At 42.1% G+C, this 25499-nt stretch overlaps 1 protein-coding gene across 1 annotated transcript in view; it reads right to left on the bottom strand.

Annotated features, from left to right (window-relative positions):
* Positions 1-25499, bottom strand: part of LOC139367884 (BR serine/threonine kinase 2a) — a 497374-nt gene that overhangs the window by 57941 nt on the left and 413934 nt on the right. The window contains exons 9-10 of the mRNA XM_071106247.1: positions 16954-16985; positions 1107-1271 (exon numbers count right to left, since the gene is read on the bottom strand). Of these exons, the coding sequence (XP_070962348.1) occupies positions 1107-1271; positions 16954-16985 (197 nt within the window). The remainder of the gene's footprint in view (positions 1-1106; positions 1272-16953; positions 16986-25499) is intronic.

Genomic DNA, 25499 nt, shown 5'->3' with positions numbered 1-25499 from the left:
CCTTATGGTCCTCTCCTCTCTTCTCCTGTCCTTTCTCTTTTATGTCCCTTCTCATTTTGTACCATCCACCACCCTATCATCTCATCTAATCTTGTCTCCTTCCTTCATCCATCTTTCTCTGATCTTCTTTCCCCCATTGTTCTCCCACCATATCCTAATTTGTCCTCCCCTCCCTCCCTTCTCCCACCTCCATCCTTTCTCACTCCCTCTTCCCCATCCATTCCATCCATCTTTCCTCACTCTCTCCCGCCCCCCTTTGTTCCAGCCTCCTTGCCCCCCTTCCTCCCTCCTCACCCCTCCATCCATCCCTCCTTCACTACTTTATTTGTGACGCTCTAAAATGCTCTAACAGTGAAACAAGCACACAAACACACGCACTACACTATCTCTATCACAAATGCTTAAAGGTATTCACATGAGCACAAACACACACATTCACACTCTCTCTCTATCTCCCACCTGCACTCACACACACACAAACCCTGCAGTGCAGAAACAGTGTGACCCAGGAGCTTGTTACGTGGAGGTGTGCAAGCAGGTGGTATAAGCACTGCTGCCAAAGTCGTGTGATAACAGCAAAGTGACGTATGTCTGCTGACATCCAAAGCAACAGGTTCAAAGGATTTCATAAGAACCCAAGGCCTCTGGAGCTTATAGACAATTCCCCTCTCCCCTTTCCCTTTATCCCTCTCCTCCGCTCACCTTCCACAATGTTCACACCTCCATTCAACAACCTTCCCTCTTTCTCCGCTCCTCTGCCTTCTGTGCTCATGTCCTTGAGTCCTTATGGTCCTCTCCTCTCTTCTCCTGTCCTTTCTCTTTTATGTCCCTTCTCATTTTGTACCATCCACCACCCTATCATCTCATCTAATCTTGTCTCCTTCCTTCATCCATCTTTCTCTGATCTTCTTTCCCCCATTGTTCTCCCACCATATCCTAATTTGTCCTCCCCTCCCTCCCTTCTCCCACCTCCATCCTTTCTCACTCCCTCTTCCCCATCCATTCCATCCATCTTTCCTCACTCTCTCCCGCCCCCCTTTGTTCCAGCCTCCTTGCCCCCCTTCCTCCCTCCTCACCCCTCCATCCATCCCTCCTTCACTACTCACTCGTCCGAGAGCAGGTCCTTCATCAGTTTGTTCTTGTCTCTGAAGCAGCCCAGAGAATGCATGCTGTCCAGTACATCCGGATCTATGTCGTCTGTAGATGGCAGGCTCCGTATAGCCACCTTCCTGGGAACAGGCTGCTCTGGTTCCGGTTCATTCTTACCCCCTCTGAGGAAACAGCATAGAGGGTAGTGTTAGTATAGTGGTGTTGCCACTTGATACGCGGGAGTCCAGAGTTTAATTCCCTGCTCCTTTATGGTTCACCGCATTTGACCAGAGCTGGTCAAAGTGGAGTACTATATGCGGAATATGGTGCCATTTGGGATGCAAAGCAAACACATTTACATCAATAAGTGATTTACCCAAATACAAAGGTCATGTGCAAAATTAAGATGAGAAAATATTGGAGGACTACGGTCGCAAAATTTCAGTAACTTTCCCAAAATTCCCAGGTTTTCTGGAAATCCCAGTTGGACTATTTCAAGAATCAGATGAGAATCGGGAGTCATTTAACTTTTTCACACGTGAGTTTCAAATATCTCTAATGGTCCCCAAGCGTGAATCTTTTTAAAATGTATTTCTTGATAATATAATTTACAAAAAAAGTTGTTTATTTTTATTTTTTAAACCAGATACAAACATACATATACAAACATCAATTTACAGATGCACACAAACAATGACTACATATCATTTGCCCAGATCTGCATGCTCACAACACCATCCCTATTGCCTGCATTATTGTTTGCCACATGGCCTTAAATTGTACCAATTCGTTTTTCTCAGTCTCCCAGGTCACCCATGCTATTTCAATAATAAATAATTTGTTTTTTCCATTGTGTTAATAATGGTGGATTAAATGATTTCCAGGTTTTTAGTATACGTTTTCTCAAGATGAGTGATGAGAAGAGAATCGTCCAGTCCATTGGGTATCTCACTACACCCCCATATGCTATGTCTTGAAATATGCAGACAGACGGATTAAAAGTAAGTTAACATTGTAATACTTCTGACGGCCAACATTCTAGCTCCGCCCACAAGTTTTAGACTTCATAGGATTCCCAGAAGGCATGGGTTATTGAGTCATTGTTAGTTTTACACTTAAAACATGAGCAGATCATCTTGTTTCTCATGGTCTGAGAGTCCTTGAGGTGCCTTTTGGCAGACTCCTCTTTAAATGTTCAAGAATTATAATTTGTTTATGTACATTGACTCTTGCAAGAGAACCACATCTGCTGACTTTAAGTGTTCGAGAACCATATGCTTTTTTACCCCATCATGGAGCCCATGCACATTCCATGTGATAAGTTGGATTGTGTTGTTCTTTACTTGTATAGAATCAAAGTTAACCTTATCTGTTCCATCTATTATTGAAGAACAAAGTAAAACATTTTTAGCAGATATGGCATTTGAGAGCGGTGGGCATTCCTTAGAATGGGATCATCATAGTATAAATTCATAGTTATTGTAAACATTACATATATAGAGTATGGGAATGTGGGCTGAGCAGACATGTATCAAGACACAAAGAAATGTACAGAAAAACAAAATAAAGCAAAGTACATATCTGTACTGCCTTTTTTTCACCTAATGGTAAAACTAAATACAGTATGTGGATACATACATTGTACATGCATTTGAAGAAAGACCACTTAAGCCACTTAGGTACTGTGGTTGGTTTGTTTTACCTTAAAAATGAAGGTATAGTGGCTAGTGGGGGTGTACTTGGGGTGAAATGGGATGAGTGGAGGCCCCACACACACACCCCAGACAAGTGTCTGATGTCCTCCCAGTCACTCCATCCCAATTCTAGATTTGTGTAGTTCTGAGTAAAGTCTCTAAAGACCAAAAGCCGTAATAAATTCCTGACAACTGGCCTCTGAACCTTCAAAATGCTTAATAAGATGGACCTATGCAACCGAGGACACTCAAGGCACAGGGAAGCCTAAATGCATCTCAAACAAAGACACTGAGCCAACTAAGACCATTGAGGATACAACCAACTCTGCCACATTGAAGGCTTTGAATCAACAAACTTTGATACAGGCAATGGTCAAACAAGCAGTTAAGGAATCCCTGGAGGAACTGCTTTCGGGAGAAATTAAATCACTTAAGGATACGTGTTCTGTGAAAAGTAATTTTGCCACGTATTTATGTCATGTTGGATAAAAACAAGTGGCTGACATAATGGGACAGGACTTGGGACGTGCATCCCTGTTTTGGATCCTCTTGATTTGAGAATTTGAGTTCCTACCAGACAAGCTATAGACTTCCCGACTTGTGGGAGGTTACTCTTTTTGTTTATTTTATTGTTAAACCCCAGCTGTCAGAGTTTGTTCAGAAATATGTATAATGGTGCGCAAATATTTTTTCCTGTTTGTATTGAACAGGTGTTTTTTAAATGTATTTTCTTGTTGGTTTTTGTCATACACTTATCCATACATTCTATATGACAAAGGTTTTTAATGAACCGTGGGCTCATCTTAATGTTGTTAAATTCCCATGGTTTAAATTCCGCTATCAAGTGTACCAAATGCTTAGAATACATCAGATGTAAATACGTTGATATTGCCCTAATACAAGAAACCTACCTAAAACATTCTGATGTCTATAGAATCCAAAACAGATACTTTAAATGTGTTGCTCACTTCTTAGCCACTAACAAAACGAAAGGTGTTTTAATATGTGGAAGGACCACCAGAGGGCAGGCTGGGCTCACGGATAGTACCCCAACAAGGCATGGGAGACAAAGTAACCAGAGGCAATTAAGCACAGCTGACGGTACTAATGACATACTCTCCTTCCCCTATAAGAGAGAGAATGGAACCAGCACAGGGAGGAGGGGAAAACTATCTCTGGAAGATGGCCACCGAGAGAGAGAGGAGCGATCCAGGAAGAACCACTAAGACGGTGACAATCCCGTGACTTTTGTTGTAGTTTAAAGATAATCCTATTGTGTTCCTGTTTCATCTGGAGAAGAAGATGTATGTTTTTCCTTGGAAGATTTTCATTGATTATGTTGGAGTGTTTGTGTTGACCAAATGCCCTCAATAGAGAACTGTGTTCAATCAAGAAAACCTACTCCTGACTCGTTTATTTCACCTTCCCGCTTTAGAGTGACGCCCAATTACTTGGTCCGCTCACAAATATTATTTGATAGAAAACTGTGTTCAGGTTGAGGCTTCTGATAATGATGATACAGAACGTTCTGTATTTGTAACTATGGTTATAAATCACTCTAAGATGTGTCGTGACTTTACTTTCATTAATCTGATGACTGTTATTTATTTAATCAACTAACTATGTTTAATTGTTACCCGATTAAATTAATCATGTAACAATGAACTTATTATGATTTGGGGCACCACAGAAGAGGTTGTTTAAAGAGCTACCATCTCCCGAATTAATCTCTATAAAGGTATATCTATTTCATCATTATTAAACAGTCATCTTCTCATCATTCTGAACAGTCATAACCGTATCACCTGCAAAACCCCCAGCCTTACTCATGACTCAGTACTACACAAATTGGTTTAATTATTTATTTACTAGCTAACTAAATAATAACAGGATAACATACATATCCCTATTTTTTGACACAACTTTCTGCAAAGTTTAAATTATTTTTATAGTTTAAAATACAGATACAGCCACATCCCCTCAGTCACTTTGGGAGGTGTCAAAATTGTTTTTGAGGGGAAACTGTACCTTTGTTTGCCTCACATCTTAATTCATCTCACAGTATAAAAGTAGTAGACCTGGAAAAACAGATTGTGCTTGTTGAAAATAAGCATAAACTAACAATATCACATGACCAGGCAGAAATAATGATACGTTTAGGCATTTTTATTCCCAAATATATACGTCAGAGGCGGACCCTGAACATAGTAAGATGACACACATTTGGACCTTCCCAAACTCTACAGAGAGAAATCTGGATTCCTTGACTCCCCACTTCCTCTTGAACTCAAGAATGCATTAACATCTATGAAAAGAGGCAAATCACCATGACTTGATGGTTTCCCTCCTGAGCTGTTTCTTGAAATATGGGATATTGTGGGGCCACTAATTCTTGGTTCTAGCAATCATGCATTAAAACATGGAGAATTCCATAGAGACCAAAACACCTAATTGAATATAGTTTTGTTAAAAAAGGGCAAATCTCCCCTAGACTGTAAAAGCTATAGGCCCTTAAGCATTAATACAACAGAACTCAATCTGTTTGCAAAGATACTTGTCATCAGATTGGAACTGCTTGTAGGAAATCTAATTAGCGATGATTAAACTGGGTTTATAAAGGGTAATTTAACCTCAGACAATATTAGACGTGTATATATCATGAGTCCGAAAACGACCTTGTCCTTGCTGCACCTTTTAGTTTGGATGCAGAAAAATCCTTTGATCGGCTAGAATGGAACTATTTATGGTGTGTTTCGGAGTTCTGTGGTTTTGGTAAAGGATTTATCTCCATGTTACAAACATTGTATTCTGCATCCCAAGCAGTTTTCTAGACAGGAAAAATTATATCTAAGACAACGTTCCACAAAACAAGGATGTCCATTATCACCAATTCTCTTTGCACCGTGTTTGGAGCCCCTTGCCCAAGCGATTAGATTGAACCCACTTATTTCACCCATCAATATTAAAAGGTACTCTGCATAAATTGTCACTCTATGCTGATGATGATAATGTATTTCTCAGATCTCAATTTACCTTCCACAGATTCTGAAATGATTTACTCTGTTCGGTTAATTTTCTGGATATAAAAAAACAGGGAAATCTATACTGGTGCCCCTTAATAGCCCTGCGAAATTACTTACTTTGCGTACTGCATTCTCCAGTGCAGTGGCATGAGGCAGACTTTATTTATTTGGGCATATGCATACCCACCAAATTTACAGAGGGAACTATGTAAAACTAAAAGAGGAGATCACCCCTGATTTGCAGAGATGGCCCTATCTTAAAATCTCATTACATGGTAAGATTTCTATTAAAAAAATGAATGTACTCGGTCGACAAAATTGTATTTCTCTATGTTGTCTATATCTCCTCTGACAAAATACTTTGAGGAATTAAAGTCATGACCTCAAAGTTTATTTAGAATGATAAAAAGTCACACATTCGATATGATACTCTTACGCGGTTAAAGGGAGTAGGAGGTTCATTTCTTAGAGATTACAAATTACATTACTGATCTTTCCAAATAAAATCCTTGATTCTATTGCAGCTTCTTGGAGAGACATAGAGGAAGCACTTGTTGCACTGCATAGACTTACATATAAAAAAAAATCCGGTATCAAGGTAAAAACAGCATTCAAAAAAATGTGGTTAAATTATTTCCAACTCACTACAAATATGGTACTATGCTGAGAAACATATAGGCAACACTAAGAAGTTCTGTGAATCTTCTTCTATATTGCATAACCATAACCTGCTGACAAACAATAAACCTTTTGTGTACCCATTGTGGGCGGATAAGGGTAACATGTTTTGGGAATGTCCTGTGGTGTCCCAATTCTGGTCACATGTTCCACAGTTCCTTACAAAAATTATGGGTTTCCCTGTAAACAAAGATGCACCTTTATTTTTGTTCAATGATGACTCTTCATTTGTACTGCAACTGGTTCAGAAATAAATAATTTATGCGGGGTTAAAACAGTTATGATTAGTGCTTGGATTACCCCTCCAATCCTCTTGACTCAAACATGTTCATCATATTTTAAAGATATTGTTCGTATAGAGCGATCAGTGGCCGTGATAAACAAAGCTTGGGCAAATACAGTTAATGCATGGGGATGTATAATGTACATCTCTATCAGATATCAACAACTCTTGACCAAGCTATGGACCTACACTACATGGTAAGAGAATGGGGGGATGACATTTTCTTTCCTGAGAATAATATTGTAAACCCTACTTCCTTCCTGTCATATGTGTACTCAATTAATGGACTCCTGACAGTATGTAAATAGTTGTATTGTATATTAGTGTTGTCATGTCAGCAAATACTTGTAATGTAATCCTGCCTTGTATATTTTGTGTAATATGAAATAAAATAAAATGTTGATCGCAAAAATAATAAAGAAACCGTCACAGGGAAGCTCATCTGTGTGCTCGTCGTCCTCAACAGGGTCTTGTCCTGACTGGAGTTTGGCGTTGTAACTGACTTCAGTGGGCAAATGCTCTCCTTTATGGCCACTGGCATAGAAGGTGATAGACTACATATTTGTGTGCTCTTCACGGATGAATCCCGGTTTCAACTGTACCAGGCAGATGGCCGACAGCGTATGGCGTCGGGTGGGCGAGCGGTTTGCTGATGTTAACATTGTGAAGAGTGTCCCATGGTTGCAGGGTTTTATGGTATGGGAAGGCATAAGCTACGGACAAACGAACAAAACTGCATTTCATAGATGGTAATTTGAATGCACAGAGTTACCGTGACGAGATCCTGAGGCCCATTGTCGTGCCATTCATCCTCCGCCATCACCTTGTGTTTCAATGCACGGCCCATGTCACAAGGATCTGTACACAATTTCTGGAAGCTGAAAATGTCCCAGTTATTCCATGGCCTGCATACGAACCAGACATGTCACCCATTGAGCATGTTTGGGATGCTCTGGATTGACGTGTACGACAGCGTTTTCCAGTTCCTGCTAATATCCAGCTACTTCGCACAGCCACAGTCAACAGACTGATCAACTCTATGTGAAGGAGATGTGTCGCGTTGCCTAAAGGCAAATGGTGGTCCCACCAGATACTGACTGGTTTTCTGATCCACGCCTCTACCACGCCTCTTTTAAAGGTATCTGTGACCAACAGATGCATATCCGTATTCCCAGTCATGTTAAATCCATAGATTAGGGCCTAATGAATTTATTAGAAATGACTGATTTTCTTATATGAACTGTAAGTCAGCCAAATTGTTGCATTTATATTTTTTTTCAGTGTATTTGGGGACAATAGAATCTAGATTGTATTGGGAGAAGGGGTAAAGAATATTGTCTCAACTGTATGTAGCCTTGTATGCTTTTTTCCGCTTCTTCCTCTCCTGAGGGCATTGGGCTCTCTTTTAACTGGAAACGTTTCCTGAAGCCTGTTGAGGGCTTCATCCGCTCTTGTGAACTCCCTCCTCTGTGTTCCCTTCCATACCCATAGCACTGCAGGGAATCAGAGTTGAGACCTCAAGTGACTGCCTGATCAGAATGAAATTCTTACGTTTTTTCCTCAGTTTAGCAGACAGATCCTGGACAACTCAAATGGCCTGGCCATGGATTTTAATCTCCTTTCCCACAGTGCCTTCAGAATATTGACTTTGGTCTGATAGTTCCACAGTTTAAAGATTACCATGCGAGGGTACAGTACTTAATGTTCTTCTGCTTCACACCGGTCCGATGGCATTGCTCCAGATCCTCAAGTGATACATCCACGCTAAGCTCCTCCGATATCAGCTTGATCATGTAGCTGGAAAGGTCTCCTTTTCCTCGTCTTCCAGTAGGGACAATATTCGCATATTGTTTTGTCTCATTTGTCTCATTTATTTTTATATCATCCATACATTTGGCTAAAGGACTCTATTAGGACATTTGTCTAATATGCCCTGCCTAGGGCGATCCTACTTAAATGGTGTGTTGCTTAAGTCCTCACTCTCATAAGGTACGTTTTTTTCCGTTATTCATATCACAAACAACTTTTACCAGTTGAACGTAAACTCAAATATAATAATTGTTTGTATTACAACTTTTCTTAAATTTTGTATTAAAACATGCAAACGAGCCACTATTCCATTAAATATGTGCATATTTGCATATCGTGCAAATATCTTTTTCTGGAGACTGGATGCCTACATTTTTGAGTTTCAATTTGTTAAGACACTCCAGGACCGGACTTGTCCAGCGCAGATTATGGATTAATACTTTAAAAAAAATCTTAAATACTAAAGACATGCACGTAAAATGCATTGTTTGAGCATTTTTTCAAAGAAAATGTTATCTAGAATAAAAAATTATAACATATCAACAATGCCCTGTGGGTAAGTCTGGAGAAAATATCTAAGGATAACCACACAATATTTGCTGAATGCAGATGCTTCTGAAGCTGAGAAAAATGAGTTGGCGTTGTGTGTCACGACTTCCGCCGAAGTCGGTCCCTCTCCTTGTTCGGGCGGCGTTCGGCTGTCGACGTCACCGGCTTTCTAGCTACCGCCGATCCATTTTTCATTTTCCATTTGTTCTGTCTTTGTCTTTCACACCTGGCTTCACTCAACCAATTACTTGTTTATTATTTAACCCTCTTAAAGACAAGTACACTGAATTCATAGTGCCAAACGCCTAATTAGACCCAATCACCATCTCTTTAAAATAAATTACAAAATATATAGTCCAGTCCACTTTTTCTATGAAATGGGCTTTTACATTATGCTTAATTGAGTGCAGTGAGCTTTAAAATGATTGATGAATGTCCATTTTAAAGTGGTTAAAATGCATAAAAATGTTGATGACAGTAGTGTGATAAAATAAAGAAAATATATATTTTTTTAATAATGGACCAAAACACCAACAAATCTCAAAATTGATAGGTAGATGCAAAAAAGTAATTTCAGCCAGTTGTGCCTGGCATTAATACAAATTGTTGATTACTTATAAGGTCATAAGGCCCAGGGGCATCAGCTTAGGGAGGCCTACAGTGCTGACCTGGAGACCTCTGGGAAAGCAGCTAGGGAAGCAGAAGCTGTAACAGTTATAGGGTCTAAGGAACCCACGCTAGCAGACCAAAGATTGGTATTAACTCAGGCCCGACACTAGAGATTCTAGTATAAGTCCTCATTACATCCACCATTGCGTGTGTGTGCTTACGAAAGTAGTAAGAGCACATGCCACGGGCAATGAAACCAAGGATCATGGTAGCATTCAAAATACTGTCAGGCATTGTCCATGAGCGGGACTGATTATCAGGCCGTGATTAAGAAGACTAAGATCAACGGCCATCTGTCCCTCAAAGAATTTGGTCTCATTAACAAAGACTGTCTAGTTTGGAATGGCATGTTGGGTGATTGAGTCATGACGGTCCTACAGGAGGTCATGGAAGTGGAGGTGCAGTGAAGGCTGCTGAGGAGAGGAGAGCTCATTATAATGTCTGGAACGGAACAAATGGAATGGCATCAAACAGATGGAGACCATGTATTTGATACCCTTCCACCTATACTCCAGCCATTACCATGAGCCCGTCGTCCCCAATTAAGATGCCACCAACCTTCTGTGCGGAGGTGAATGGTGTGTTAACAAGCCACATGTCTCTACCATCTCCACCTATGGTGGTCACATTATCTCTGGTTGTCAGTCTTGCACGGCAGCGCTCATCACTGGATAAGGGTTTAAGAATAGTGTCTTGGAAATTCTTTCCCACATGTTGCAACCTAAGTGACTGGGCCTTCAGCTGTTGTTGGATTAGGGCCAGCTCATCTGTTAGTTCTCTAACATTCTTTTTGACAGTGGCCAGCCTGACTGTATTGATGGCAGTGGTACCTAAAAAGAGGAGTGTCCCTACCGCTGCCCCTATTGAGAGTAAAACTCCAAAGAATCGCGTCTGGGCTCTGCTAATCCTTTTGTTGTGCCAACATGTGATCGGTGTCTAGCAGGGCATGCTTAAAGGAAAAATCCACCCAAAACCACTCATTCCTTTAATTTATAGTGCCAAATAACACTAATATGTGAGAACAATATTGTTTGTGAACAAATTTTTCATTTTAGCATTACAACAAGGTTGGTAGCAATATGAAAAATTGTTGTAGCTCAAGTCGACCACAAAATCCACAATGCAATGCTCTTTCTACGGACTGGCTGGCTAGCTAGCTAGCAAGCAAACGTAGCTACACACCATTATAGCAAAGACAATATCAGCATGTAAAGTAGCTAGTTGACTGTAAAATTGCCTAAACAATCCCACCATGTTCAATCGACAAATTGATGTGCCTCACAGAGTGGAGCCTGATATTCGCATCGGCAGATATACTTTTGAGGAGATGGGAAACATTGCCCATGCTACGCCAATGGGCCGCACGGTGCATACTGAGCGATTCTGGGACAAGGAGCGCTCTTCTTCAAGGAGTGAATGGGAATCTATTGGGTGCTAGCTCAAAAACACAACATTAGCACATATTTCGTCAACAAGAAGTACAACATTACAAATCTTTTCAGAGATCTGACATAATTAACTTGCTGTCTGTAATATCCTATAGCTTTGAAATCGTGACATTATGTATTTTCAAGGAAAATAGGCATGTTTCACAACATACACACTGACTATGAGAAGATCTATCTGGGGGATAGGGCTGCTAAGCTAATAGTCACGCAATCTCTTCTCATAGTCAGTGTATATGTTGAGAAACATGTCTATTTTCCCCTTAAAGATGGTGCCGACAGAGAGGGCAGTCTCGCTTCTAGTCCTTAGGAAACTTTGCAGTATTTAGTTTTTTTATGCATTATTTCTTACATTGTTAGCCCAGAAAATCTTAAGGGTTATTATATACAGCCGGGAAGAACTATTGGATATCAGAGCGATGTCAACTTACAAGCACTACAACCAGGAATACGACTTTCCCGAAGCGGATTCTTTGTCTGCACCACCCAGGGCATTTAAACTGATTCCAGAGGCCTACCAAAAACTACCCCGCCGGAGAAGAGGGAGACAGAACGGTTTTCTGGTCAGACTTCGTATGCGCGCACACCACCCACACCACCCACACCACCCATTAGTCGCTAATGTCCCATCTCTAGACAACAAGGTAGACCAAAATAGGGCAAGGGTTGCTTTCCATAGAGACATCAGGGATTGTAACATACTCAGTTTCACAGAAACATGGCTTTCTCGGGATATGCTGTCGGAGTCGGTATAGCCACCTGCATTCTCCGTGTGTCGCACCGACAGGAATAAGCATCTCTCCAGGAAGAAGAAGAAGGGTGTATGTTTCATGATTAAACACTCATTGTGTAATTGTAACAACATACAGGAACTCAAGTATTTTTGTCCATCTGACCTAGAATTCCTCACAATCAAATGTCGACCGTATTATCTCCCAAGAGAATTCTCTTTACTTATTGTCACAGCCGTGTATATCCCCCTCAAGCCGATACCACGACGGCCCTCACGGAACATGACTGGACATTTTGCAACCTGGAAACCATAGATCCTGAGGCTCCATTTATTGTAGCTGGGGATTTTAACAAAGCAAATTTGAGAACAAGGCTACCTAAATTCTATCAGCACATCGACTGTAACACTCGCGCTCGAAAAACACTGGACCACTGTTACTCTAACTTCCGCAATGCATATAAGGCCCTCCCCGCCCTCCTTTCTGCAAATCTGACCATTACTCCATTTTGCTCCTCCTTTCCTATAGGCAGAAACTCAAACAGGAAGTTCTCGGACTAAGGACTATTCTGGTCTGACCAATCGGAATCCACGCTTCAAGATTGTTTTGATCACATAGACTGGGATATGTTCTGGGTAGCCTCAGAGAATAATATAGATGTTTCCTCTGATTCGGTGAGTGAGTTTATAAGGAAGTGTATAGGAGATGTTGTACCCACTGTGACTATTAAAACCTACCCTAACCAGAAATAGTGGACAGATGGCGGCATCGCGCAAAACTGAAAGTGAAAACCACTGAATTTAACCATGGAAAGGTGACTGGGAATATGGCCGAATACAAACAGTATAGTTATTCTCTCCGCAAGGCAGTCAAACAAGTGAAATGCCAGTATAGAGACAAAGTGGATTCGCAATTCAACGGCTCAGACACAAGACATATGTGGCAGGATCTACAGACAGTCACAGACTACAAAAGAAAAACCAGCCACGTCAAGGACACCGACGTCTTGCTTCCAGACAAACTAAACACCTTCTTTGCCCGCTTTGAGGATAATACAGTGCCACCGACACGGCCCGCTAAAAAGGACTGTGGCTCTCCTTCTCCAAGGCCAAAGTGAGTAAGACATGTAAATGTGTTAACCCTCGCAAGGCTGCCGGCCCAAACGCCAGCATAGCCGCATCCTCAGAGCATGTGCAGACCAGCTAGCTGGTGTGTTAATGGATATATTCAATCTCTCCCTATCCCAGTCTGCTGTCCCCACATGCTTCAATATGGCCACCATTGTTCATGTACCCAAGAATGCAAAGGTAATTGAACTTCTATCATCATGAAGAACATTCAGAGACAAGTCAAGGATCATATCACCTCCACCTTACTTAATATCACCCTAGACCCACTTCAATTTGCTTACTGCCCCAATAGGTCCACAGACGACGCAATCACCATCACACTGCCCTATCCCATCTGGACAAGAATAATTCCTATGCAAGAATGCTGTTCATTGACTAAAGGTCCGCATTCAGCATCATAGTACCCTCGAAGCTCATCATTAAACTTGAGGCCCTGGGTCTCAACTCCGTCCTGCGCAATTGGGTGCTGGACTTCCTAACGGTAGGAAACAACAACACCACTTTGCTGATCCTCAACACTGGGGCACCATAATGGTGCGTGCTCAGCCCCCTCCCGTACTCCCTGTTCACCCATGACTGTGTGGCCATGAACACCTCCAACTCAATCAAGTTTGCAGACGACACAACAGTATTAGACTTCATTGCCAAAAATGACGAGACAGGTGAGGGCTGTCGGAGTTGGTGTCAGGAAAATAACCTCTCACTCAACATCAACAACACAAAGGAGATGATTATGGACTTCAGGAAACAGCAGAGGGAGCACCCCCTATCCAAATTGACGGTACAGCAGTGGAGAAGGTGGAAGGTTTTAAGTTCCTCGGCATACACATCACTGACAAACTGAAATGGTCCACCCACACAGACAGTGTGGTGAAGAAGGCATAACAGCGCCTCTTAAACCTCAGGAGACTGAAGAAAGAAATTTGTCTTGCCACCTAAAACCCTCACAAACCTTTACAGATGCACAATTGAGAGCATCCTGTCGGGCTGTATCACCGCCTGGCACGGCAACTGTACCGCCCACAACTGCAAGCCACTGCCTGTTCACCCCGCTACCATCCAGAAGGTGAGGTCAGTACAGGTGCATCAAAGCTGGGACCGAGAGACTGAAAAACAATTTCTATCTCAAGTCCATCAGACTGTTAAATAGCCAAGACTAGCACAGAGAGGCTGCTGCCTACATAAATTCTTGAAATCATTGGCCACTTTAATAAATGGAACACTAGTCACTTTAATAATGCCACTTTAATAATGTTTACATATCTTGCATTACTCATCTCATATGTAAATACTCTATTCTATAATATCTATTGCATCTTAGCCTATGCCGCTCTGTCATTGCTCATCCATATTCCATTCCTTTACTTAGATCTGTGTGTATTAGGTATTTGTTGTGGAATTGTTAGATATTACTTTTTAGATATTGCTGCACTGTCGGAACTAGAAGCACAAGCATTTCACTACACTCGCAATAACCTCTGTTAACCGTGTGTATGTGACCAATAACATTTGATTTGATTTGAGCAACCGTGTGACGCAGCATGACAACGTTAACGCGATTGGTCAACTGTCTGCTGGGTGGTGCATTATACATTCCTTCATTCAGTGGATTCCTATCTCCTTTCCATAACATCTCTGGCAACTGGACTATGCAATGCACCCTGGACTGAAGAGGCAGACAAATATGAAAAATGTGCAAGACGCTCCTTTAAATGAAACATTTCTCGAGGTAGGAATATTGCAAAAATATGGTCCATGGCTCATTCGAAAAAATACACCCTCCCGTTAAGGCATATGCCGGTATTGAAATCTGACATGTATGATAGACGTTTTCGCTATCTAAAAGTCATCCTATTAACTTCCAGTGTAGTGAGAGCGACTAACACAGTGCTATGTCATACTGGACGGATTTCTGCCTGCTTGAACACCAATAACTCAGATACACATGAAAACATGAAATGACCCAGGAAATCGATAGAACATCACGCAGAGATGCACAAAAACAATATAACATTCAAAAAGGGTGAACCTTTAACTGCTTGTCCGGTCCAATCAGTCCCAGCCCAACTCAAGTGTGCGCTGGGGGGAATGTGTTTGCGGTACACGTTCTCAGCGTCTAGGCGGATGTACACTCTCTGGTTCGCAGCGCAGGAAGATATCCACTGGGGATCCGCTTGTTAGTACATATGGTTGTTTGGATTCGACAAGGACGCGGAGTGCAAGGTTCAGCTAAAGGAATCCCATCCTAATCTGGATTGAATTCCAGGGATAAAATACACTCTTGCGTTGTAAGGGTTCTCTGTTGTTAGGGTGCTCACCATACTCAAAGGGATATTCAATGTCTGCTTTTTATAGGTGCCCTTCTTTGCGGCAGGTAGCCCAGTGGTTAGAGCGTTGGGCCAGTAACTGAAAGGTTGCTGGATCAAATCCCCGAGGTTGACAAGGTAAAAATCTGTCGTTCTACCCCTGAACAATGCAGTTAACCCACTGTTCACCGGTAGGCCGTCATTGTAAATTTGTTCTTAACTGACTTGCCTAGTAAAATAAAAAAAATTATAAAAAATTGCGAGACATTGGAAAACCTCCCTGGTCTTTGTGATTGAATCTGTGTTTCACTGCTCGACAGATGTCACGTGACTTGTTAAGCAAATTTTGCCTCCTGAACTTATTTAGGCTTGCAATAACAACGTGGTTGAATACTCATTGACTCAAGACATTTCATCTTTTCATTTGTAATTCGTTTTTAAACATTTCGACAAACATAATTCCACTTTGACATTATCGGATATTGTGTGTAGGCCAGTGACACAAAATCTCAGTTGAATCCATTTTAAATTCAGGCTGTAGCACAGCAAAATGTGGAAGAAGTCAATGGGTGTGAATACTTTCTGAAGGCTCTGTATGTTGTCAGAATTTTGATATCACAAACAGAATTAGCGTCATAAGCAGTTTTAAGTGGAAACAAAAATTTCCGCCACACCCCTCATTCACCGCCAGTCATTAACTTTCATTTATCTTCCCATAGAGTCACATTCAGGTAAGACATTTTGATTCCTATATGGTATCAGAAACAGCAAATTCTGAGGTTTCCAAAATACTTACCTTCATCAAGTAACTCTCGAAATTAAAGAAATTAACTCTATTTAAAAACTTTTTCCAAGATTAACCGCTGTTCCATGCCCTCCACATGTGAGGCAGCAGATTGCCTACAGTAACATAAACTTATAAAAATGCCATTGTGTTCTATGATTTATTTATTTTTTACTCAAGACCTTTAGAAACACAAGCAAAATATAATTTTTCTGATAGCATAAATGAAACGTATATATTAGACTTTTCCAATTTGTTGCAGTCAAAGTGACTGTTCATTGCCTCAAAGTGGGGTCCCTTGAGGCCCGGCTTCTCTAGTGTTTCTTTCTCTCTATCTCTCCTCTGCTCTCTCTCCCCATTATCCTCTCTCTCTCTCTCTCTCTCTCTCTCTCTCTCTCTCTCTCTCTCTCTCTCTCCCTCTCCCTCTCCCTCTCCCTCTCCCGCTCCCTCCCTCCGAAGCCAGTAGATGTGTTGGATCTCTGTCCTTGCTGCTGATATGGCGAGGCCATTCATCAGAAAAGACGCACACACATGCGCAAAAGCACTCACACAAAAACAAACTTTTCTCTAATGCGCGCTTCCCGATCCCTTGCTTCCTCCTCTAACCCAGACCAACTGAGACATCCCTCCCTCCCCTCACCCTCGTCTCCCCACCTTTGACTACTTTTATCCAATTTATCCTAACTCTTCCTTTGTCCCTTTGAAATCCCGAATCAATGAGAGAACATTAGGATGAAAAGAGAGAAAAGAAAAGTACACTCACATGTACCAGTTGTGCTTCTGAATCTGTTCTAACTGTAGGAGAGAAAGAAAGGAGAAATGTAAACACACAAGCCATTTACACATACACAAGCCATTTACACATACACAAGCCATTTACACATACACAAGTCTGGTCATTTTCATCCGGGCACCCAGTAGCAAAATGCTTTAAAACGTTTTGGAAAACTAAAATGTGCATTTCTTATTGGACAAGTAGCTCCCTGTTTCAGACTGTTGCCTAAAAAACACTAGCCATTTCATGAGTAAATCAAACAAAATTATCACAACATTATCGATTTTAAAATACAATACAATATTACAGTTTTTCTCAATTGCTAAAACACTAAAACCCATTGACTGAACAAAGACTCATTTAGCTAATTATGCAGTCTGTTGTCAATACCTTAAACCATTTCACATGGTAAAACACAATTTGCAGATCTCACTTACACTTTTCAGCAAAACTCTAAACACATTCTCATTCTCAAAACACATTCTGCACTCTAATGCACATGTCATCCATACTGGTAAACACAAGTGGCAACAATCAAATACAAATAGAGAACATATGTCATTGATTGAACACAACCACTCAAAATTGATTTAACCTGTTTCAAATGATGCGACACAACCAATATAAGCCAGTTCAGAGAGCAAACAGGTTGTTGAAGGTGGGAAGGTGAAAGTCTGAGAATGGATACTGTAGTACAGTGCAGTAGGCTGTATACTGTAAAATGGACACATTTTATGGCCCTGAACATTGTGCATTCAATTTATTAACAGTACTGACTGCTCAATAGATTTTGACTGGTTGCAGGTTCATATCAACAAAGAACAAGAATTACAGTATCACAGAGACAAAGGACAAATTTGTGAGATGCAGGGTACAGTACTGTAAAAATAGGGGTACAAGGAGGAGGAAGAACCAAAAACAAAATTGCAAAGAGCAAAGCAGAGTAGTAATTTCTGATCAATTTTGAGCTACTATGATAGAACATGTTTTCGTTCATCAAAAGACAATGACGTAAAAATATGAATATTTTTTTAGATTAAAAATGTACCTCTCCTAGCGAATTGTTTGTTTTGAGCAATGTGTTTTCTATTTTTCGGTGTATTGTTTAATGACTGCTTGAGAGTGTATATCATTTTGATCACTTTGTTTATGATTTGAGAGGAGTGTTTGATTTTGAACACAGGTAAAACTGTTTTGAGGCGAATGTTTCATTTTGAGAGAGAGAGAGAGAGAGAGAGAGAGAGAGAGAGAGAGAGAGAGAGAGAGAGAGAGAGAGAGAGAGAGAGAGAGAGAGAGAGAGAGAGAGAGAGAGAGAGAGAGAGAGAGAGAGGTCAGACCAGAGCATTATACACAGTCATACACACTGCTCTAACCCTGCCAAGCCCTCTGGCTCAAAGGTGGTCTCTATTTCATTCTCTATTTCTCTCTCTCTCTCTGTGCTGGTGAGCAGTGCCATGAGTTGGCCTCTGCCCAGTACCCCGTGGGCAGAAAGACTACAGCTCATTGTCTGAGAGGACTATGAGAAAGAGATAAACAGAGAAGAAAACAATAAAAAGAAAAGAAGACAACCCATAGAATGAACCCAAGGTGTGACCGGTGCAGTGGACTATGAATGTCATTGTCAATATGAATTGCTTTTTCGTCTGATTCTCTGTGCCCTTATAGCAATTGCTGCTGCCATAGACTTTAAAGAGGACATAGTTCAACATAGCAACTTGCTATTCTAAGGTTTCAGATCAAGGTACCTATGAAGTAATCTCTCAAGGAACTTGTTGCTTTCCCTCACAAAGTGATCGAATCCAAAGATTTGTGAGTGTGTGTGTGCCGTGCATGTGCGTGTGTGAGAGCGAACGAGAGAGAGTCTCAATGTTGAAGCACAAAGACAATCCCCTGAGAGGTGAATTGACAGTGCCTTTTTTATGGCCCCTCTGGAAGTATAGTCTTCTTGAATTTATATACGTTGAGTATGTGACTGACTAAGAGCATCTGGGTTCATTGGATTAACTGATTGATTTTGACCCTGCATTTCAAACTGAAATATTGTGTATGTGTGTGTGTCTGCTAATTCTCCTGTCGTCTTGATGAGGGTATTATTCCACCCATGATGAACCACTCTATGATATGATAGTCTAATAAGTCTGGAAGTCATACACACACACTTAATTTGGGTGTACAGACAGACAGGATGAGATGATTGGAAGAGACGCTAGGATGTTTGCTTCAGGGCCAATTTAGATAATTTTAAATATAATTAAATCGAACTTCATTCGTATATTTTGGATATATTTAAGTACGGTATATCTTAGATATAGGACAGACACTTCAGAACAAACTTCTTTCAGATTTCGGGAATGGACTATCTGCTGTTCCATGTAGTGAATACATTGCTCATTGCATTTGTATGGGCTGTTTTGCAGTAAGGTCAAAAAATAACAGCCAGAACTTCAGCTGCAGAAAAGGAGGCTGGGTAATATACATTTTTTTGCACATGAGTTTTTGAAAGTATACTTGAAATATATTTTGTGGACATTTAAGTTAAATATACTTCTTTTTTAAAGTACACTTAAATATTATTTTTTTTAGATATGAAAAAGTATACTCTCTGCATGTTTCCTTATGTGGACTAAACAAGAGTTATCAATGTCAACTTTCTCTGAACTTCATAACACATTATTGGCACTGAAAGTACAGTACCTGGCAAAGTATTATCCCTTGTATTGTTACAATGTTCTTGGCAACAATCCAATAAAATAAAAAATATTAAAGATTGATTTAAATTAAATAAAAAATATATAATTGTTCAGCTCCCTGATTTAATAAATGGTAGAAACAATTACAGAAATTAGTCTTCTTGGGTAAGTCTTTAAGAGCTGTACACACCTGGATTGTGCAATATTAGCCATTTATTATTTTCATAGTTCTTCAAGCACTGTCAAGATGTTGGGAATAATGTTTAGACAGCCATTTTCAAGTCTTGCCATAGATTTTCAAGCAGATTTAAAGATGTAAGTCAAAACTGTAACTTGGCCATTTAGGAACATTCAATGTTTTCTTGGTAAGCAGCTAGTGGAGATTTGAGATGTAGGTTAATGTCTTGCTGAAAGGTGAATTCCTCTCCCAGTGTCGATTGTAAAGCAGACTGAAGCAGGTTTTCCACAAGGATTTTGCCTGTGATTAGCTCCATCCCTGTTACAACTTCCGCCGAAGTTGGCTCCCCTGCCTGTTCCGCGGTGCTCGGCGGTCGTCGTCACCGGCCTACTAGCCACCACCGATCCCTTTTTCGTTGTCTGTTTGTTTTGTCTTATTAGTTTCCCCTGTGTCCTTTTGTGTGTGCATTTCTCATATGCAATGGTTTTTAGTCTTTCTGTACGAGAAGACTAGTACAGCTGATTTTTGTTGGGTGAATCGCCAAGGCGCCAAAAATGTGGAGGCAGAATAGTGTAAAAATGTTTGTGGGTAGCTTAGGCAAGCTCCCATAACAATTTTTTTTATATTTTGCGAAGCATACTAAAGGTGTGATATCTACATTTTAGAACTATGATAGAATTAGCAAGACACATTTATTTAATTAAAGCATTTAAAGTTTACCTGCCCTTGTTTTGTGCGGGATTAATTTTGTGTTACGTGTGTGCGTTAGTTAGGTGTGTTCGTGTTCTGGACCTGGCACCCTGTGTTTTGGGTGGTCCATATATTTCCGCGCCCTGTGTTGTGGGCTTGTTTGTTTGTGCTGGATTAAAGTGCACTTTTTCCCTGTGGAACTCTCTGCACTTGATTCCTTCCTCACACACCTAGTCCCACGTGACAGAATCCCGCACTCCTACATGGAATCAGCAGGAGCAGCCGCACCTCCTCTCCCATGGAGGGGACTGTGCGATAGACCTCCTGGTGAACGCTGCACTTCCTAGGAGTCACATGTACCCATTGTCCCAGGAGGAGACCGTAACTATGGAGACATATGTTGCTGAATCGCTTGGACAGGGGTACATTCGGCGCTCCGCATCACCCGTCTCCTCAAGCTTCTTTTTTGTGAAGAAGAAGGAGGGAGGTCTGCGTCCGTGCATTGATTATCGAGGTCTAAATTCTATCACAGTGGGGTTTATTTACCCACTACCTCTCATCGCTGCGGCGGTGGAATCATTTCACGGGTGCGTTTCTTCACAAAACTGGAGTGCGTATAATCTGGTGCGTATCCGGGGAGGAGATGAGTGGAAAAACGCATTTAGTACTACATCTGGCCATTATGAGTTGAAAAATGGTCCAGCCGCCTTCCAATCCGTTGTAGATGAGATTCTCTGAGACCTGCTCGGGCAGGAAGTGGTAGTGTACATAGATGACATCTTGATCTATTCTGCCACACACGCGGCGCGCGTGTCTCTGGTGCGTAAGGTACTTGGGCGACTGTTGGAGCATGATCTGTATTGCAAGGCCGAGAAATGTGTGTTCTTCAAACAGACCGTTTCGTTCCTGGGTTATCGTATTTCCACCTCCGGGGTGGTGATGGAGTGTGATGCCGTTACAGCCGTGTGTAATTGGCCGACTCCGACCACGGTGAAAGAGGTGCAGCGGTTTTTAGGGTTTGCCAATTACTACTGGAGGTTTATCCGGGGTTTTGGTCAGGTGGCTGCTCCCATTACCTCACTGCTAAAGGGAGGACCGGTGCGCTTGCGTTGGTCAGCAGAGGCGGGCAGAGCTTTCAGTCATCTGAAGGAGCTGTTCACCAATGCACCCGTGTTGGTGCATCCGGACCCCTCTTTAGCGTTCATAGTGGAGGTGGACGCGTCCGAGGCTGGGGTCGGGGCCGTGCTGTCCCAGCGCTCGGGTGTGCCACCAAAGCTCCGCCCTTGTGCCTTCTTTTCGAGGAAGCTCGGTCCGGCGGAGCTAAACTATGACGTGGGGGACCGGGAGTTGTTAGCTGTAGTCAAGGCTCTGAAGGTGTGGAGACATTGGTTTGAGGGGGCTAAGCACTCTTTTCTCATCTGGACTGACCATCGTAATCTCGAGTATATCCGGGCAGCGAGGAGGCTAAATCCGCATCAGGCTAGATGGGCCATGTTTTTTTTTTACCCGGTTTCGTTTTACCATCTCGTTCCGGCCAGGCTCTCAAAACACCAAAGCCAATGCGCTGTCCCGCCTCTATGATACCGAGGAGCGGTCCGTTGAGCCAACTCCCATCATTCCACCTTCATGTCTCATGGCACGGTAGTATTGGAGGTGGACGCGGAAATAGAGAGGGCATCACGGTTAGAGCTGCCCCTCCCCCCAGTGTCCAGCAGGGGTGTCCAGCAGGGGCTCAGTACGTGCCGAGGGGGGTCCGTGATAAACTAATCCATTGGGCTCATACTCTACCCTCCTCGGGTCATCCTGGCATCAAAAGGACAGTGCGGTGTATTAGAGGGAGATACTGGTGGCCCACGTTGGCTAAGGACGTGATATTTTATGTCTCCTCCTGCTCGGTGTGCGCTCAGAGCAAGGTTCCTCGACACTTGCCTAGAGGGAAGTTACAGACCCTCCCCGTTCCACAACGTGCCTGGACACACTTATCGGTGGACTTTCTTACCGACCTTCCCCCGTCCCAGGGAGGTACTACAATCCTGAGAGTCGCTGAGACTGGCGGGGGAACGGCAGAAGAGGAGCGCTGACCAGCACCGCTGTGAGGCCCCCGTGTTCGCACTTGGGGACCGGGTCTGGCTCTCGACCCAAAACCTGCCCCTCCACCTGCCCTGCCGGAAGCTGGGGACGCAGTGTGTGGGGCCATTTAGTCCCGAGGAGAATAAACGAGGTGTGTAACAGGTTACAACTTCCTAGGTATTATCGTTTCATGTGTCTCTCCTAAGGCCGGTGGTGGCTGGTCCCTTCAGGAAGGTGAGGTGCCTGAGGTCCCTCCACCCCCTCTGGAAATCGAGGGGTCCCCGGCGTACACAGTACGTGGCATTCTGGACACGAGACGCCGGGTGAGGGGCCTACAGTACCTCGTGGACTGGGAGGGGTACGGTCCGGAGGAGAGGTGCTGGGTACCGGTGGGGGACATTTTGGATCCTTCTCTCCTGAGAGACTTCCGCTGCCCTCCGGGTCGCCCTTGAGGCCGGTGGCGGCGCGTTTCGGGAGCCGCGCATCAGGGGGAGGTACTGTCACGACTTCCGCCGAAGTTGGCTCCCCTGCCTGTTCGGGCGCAGCTTGGTGGTCGTCGTCACCGGCCTACTAGTCGCCACCGATCCCGTTTTCGTTGTCTGTTTGTTTTGTCTTATAAGTTTCACCTGTGACCTTTTGTGTGTGCTTGATGGGCTTCCTTATTTAAAGTACGTTTACCCGCCCTTGTTTTGTGCGGGATTAATTTTGTGTTACGTGTGTGCGTTAGTTAGGTGTGTTCGTGTTCTGGACCTGGCACCCTGTGTTTTGGTTGGTCCATATATTTCCGCGCCCTGTGTTTTGGGCTTGTTTGTTTGTGCCGGAATAAAGTGCCTAACCCGGGCGACGCTAGGCCAATTGTGCGTCGCCCCACAGACCTCCTGGTCGCGGCCGGTTACGACAGAGCCTGGGTGCGAACCCAGGGACTCTGATGGCACAGCTGGCGCTGCAGTACAGCGCCCTTAACCACTGCGCCACCAAGGAGGCCGTTTTTTTGTTGTTGCAGTATTACTTAATTTATTTATTTAACCTTTATTAAACTAGGCAAGTCAGTTAAGAATACATTCTTATTTACAATGACGGCCTACCCTGGCCAAACCCAAACGACATTGGGCCAATTGTGCGCCGCCCTATGGGACTTCCAATCATGGCCGGTTGTGATACAGCCTGGAATCAAACCAGGGTCTGTAGTGATGCCTCTAGCACTGAAATGCAGTGCCTTAGACCGCTGTGCCACTCGGGAGTGCCTTGTTGCATACAACATGCATGTTTTGTATATTTAGATTTTTCTTTTCACTCTGTCATTTAAGTCATTATTGTGGAGTCACTACAATGTTGTTGATTCATCCTCAGTTTTCTCCCATCACAGCCATTGAACTCTGTAACTGTTTTAAAATCATGGTAACATCCCTGAGCATCTTTATTCCTGTCCTGCAGTTCAGAAGGATGACTTGTGTCTGTGATGTGTCTTGGTGGTTTAATACATAATCCACAGCATAATTATTAACGAGACATGCTTAAAGATATATTCAATGTCTGATTTGATATTGTTACCCATCTACCAATCACTGCCCTTCTTTATATGTCACCATAGTTTTCTTTGCATGTTCATATGTTTTGTTTGGTCAGGGTGTGATCTGAGTGGGCATTCTATGTTGTATGTCTAGTTTGTCTGTTTCTGTGTTTGGCCTGATATGGTTCTCAATCAGAGGCAGGTGTTAGTCATTGTCTCTGATTGGGAACCATATTTAGGTAGCCTGTTTTGTCATTGTGGGTTGTGGGTGATTGTCTATGTTATGTTACTTGTTAGCACAGTGTTGCATTAGTGTCACGGTTGTCACTTTGTAGTGTTCAGTTTTCCATTAAAATGACGAACACTTACCACGCCGCATCTTGGTCCGATCCTTACTCCTCTTCAGACGAAGAGGAGGAAATCTGCTGTGACATTATAAAGCTTTCAAAAGGCTCCCTTACATGTGTTTTATGTATTGGGGACAGAGGAAGGGTTAGTCTTTCAAAAATAATGTCAGCCCTTATTATTTCACACAGAGTCCATGTAACATTTTATGTGATTTGTTAAGCCAGATTTTACTCCTGAACTAATTTAGGCTTGCCTAAACAAAGGGGCTGAATAATTATGCAACAACAGTATTGTAATTACCAAATTGTATTAATCGTAATCATTACTATTATTTTTTTTCTCTCACTTTGACATTACAAGTATTTTGAGTTCATTGTTGACAACAAATGACAAGTAAATAAAGTTATCCCACTTTGCAACACAATAAATTTGAAGAAATACAAGGGTTATGAATACTTTTGCAAGGCACTGTATACTTATAGTGTAATTGATCACTCACAAGCAGAGTTTCATGAAGAAAAATCAACGTGTCAACTTAAAAACAGCTCCAGGTATATGTTGATTGAATATACTAAATTACAAGTAAAGCGTTTGAAATTGAAGTACATTTTTAATGAGTGTGTTTAAGTTTAATGATAGTGAACATATAGTATACTGAAAAATAATACATTTGAAGTATGATGTGTAGGCAGTTTGCTTAGGATTCAAACCTTCTCAAACGGCCTAGTTCATACTCTTAGAGGAGGTGCTTCCACAATAACGTGATTTGTACTGCATACAAGGTAAAGAATTGGATTCTTCACACTCCACAATAAGACATTATCCCATTATGCTACCTTTTCATGCTTTTTGAAATTAAATGAACACACGTTTTGCTGGTTTGTCTTGTAATGTGGTGCATGCCTGTTCTTCCTTAAACTTTTATTTTAGCAAAGTATTTAATTGAAAAATATATATCATAATAACATCCTTTTTTGGTAAGAAGGTGCCCAGCATAAAAAAACGGTGTGTTGGACACAGTATCTCAGATAGAGAGAGCCTGTCTGCA

This window comes from Oncorhynchus clarkii, chromosome 2 (genome assembly GCF_045791955.1).
Source record: "Oncorhynchus clarkii lewisi isolate Uvic-CL-2024 chromosome 2, UVic_Ocla_1.0, whole genome shotgun sequence".
Taxonomy (NCBI): domain Eukaryota; kingdom Metazoa; phylum Chordata; class Actinopteri; order Salmoniformes; family Salmonidae; genus Oncorhynchus; species Oncorhynchus clarkii.
This window is presented reverse-complemented; position numbering and strand designations above follow the sequence as displayed.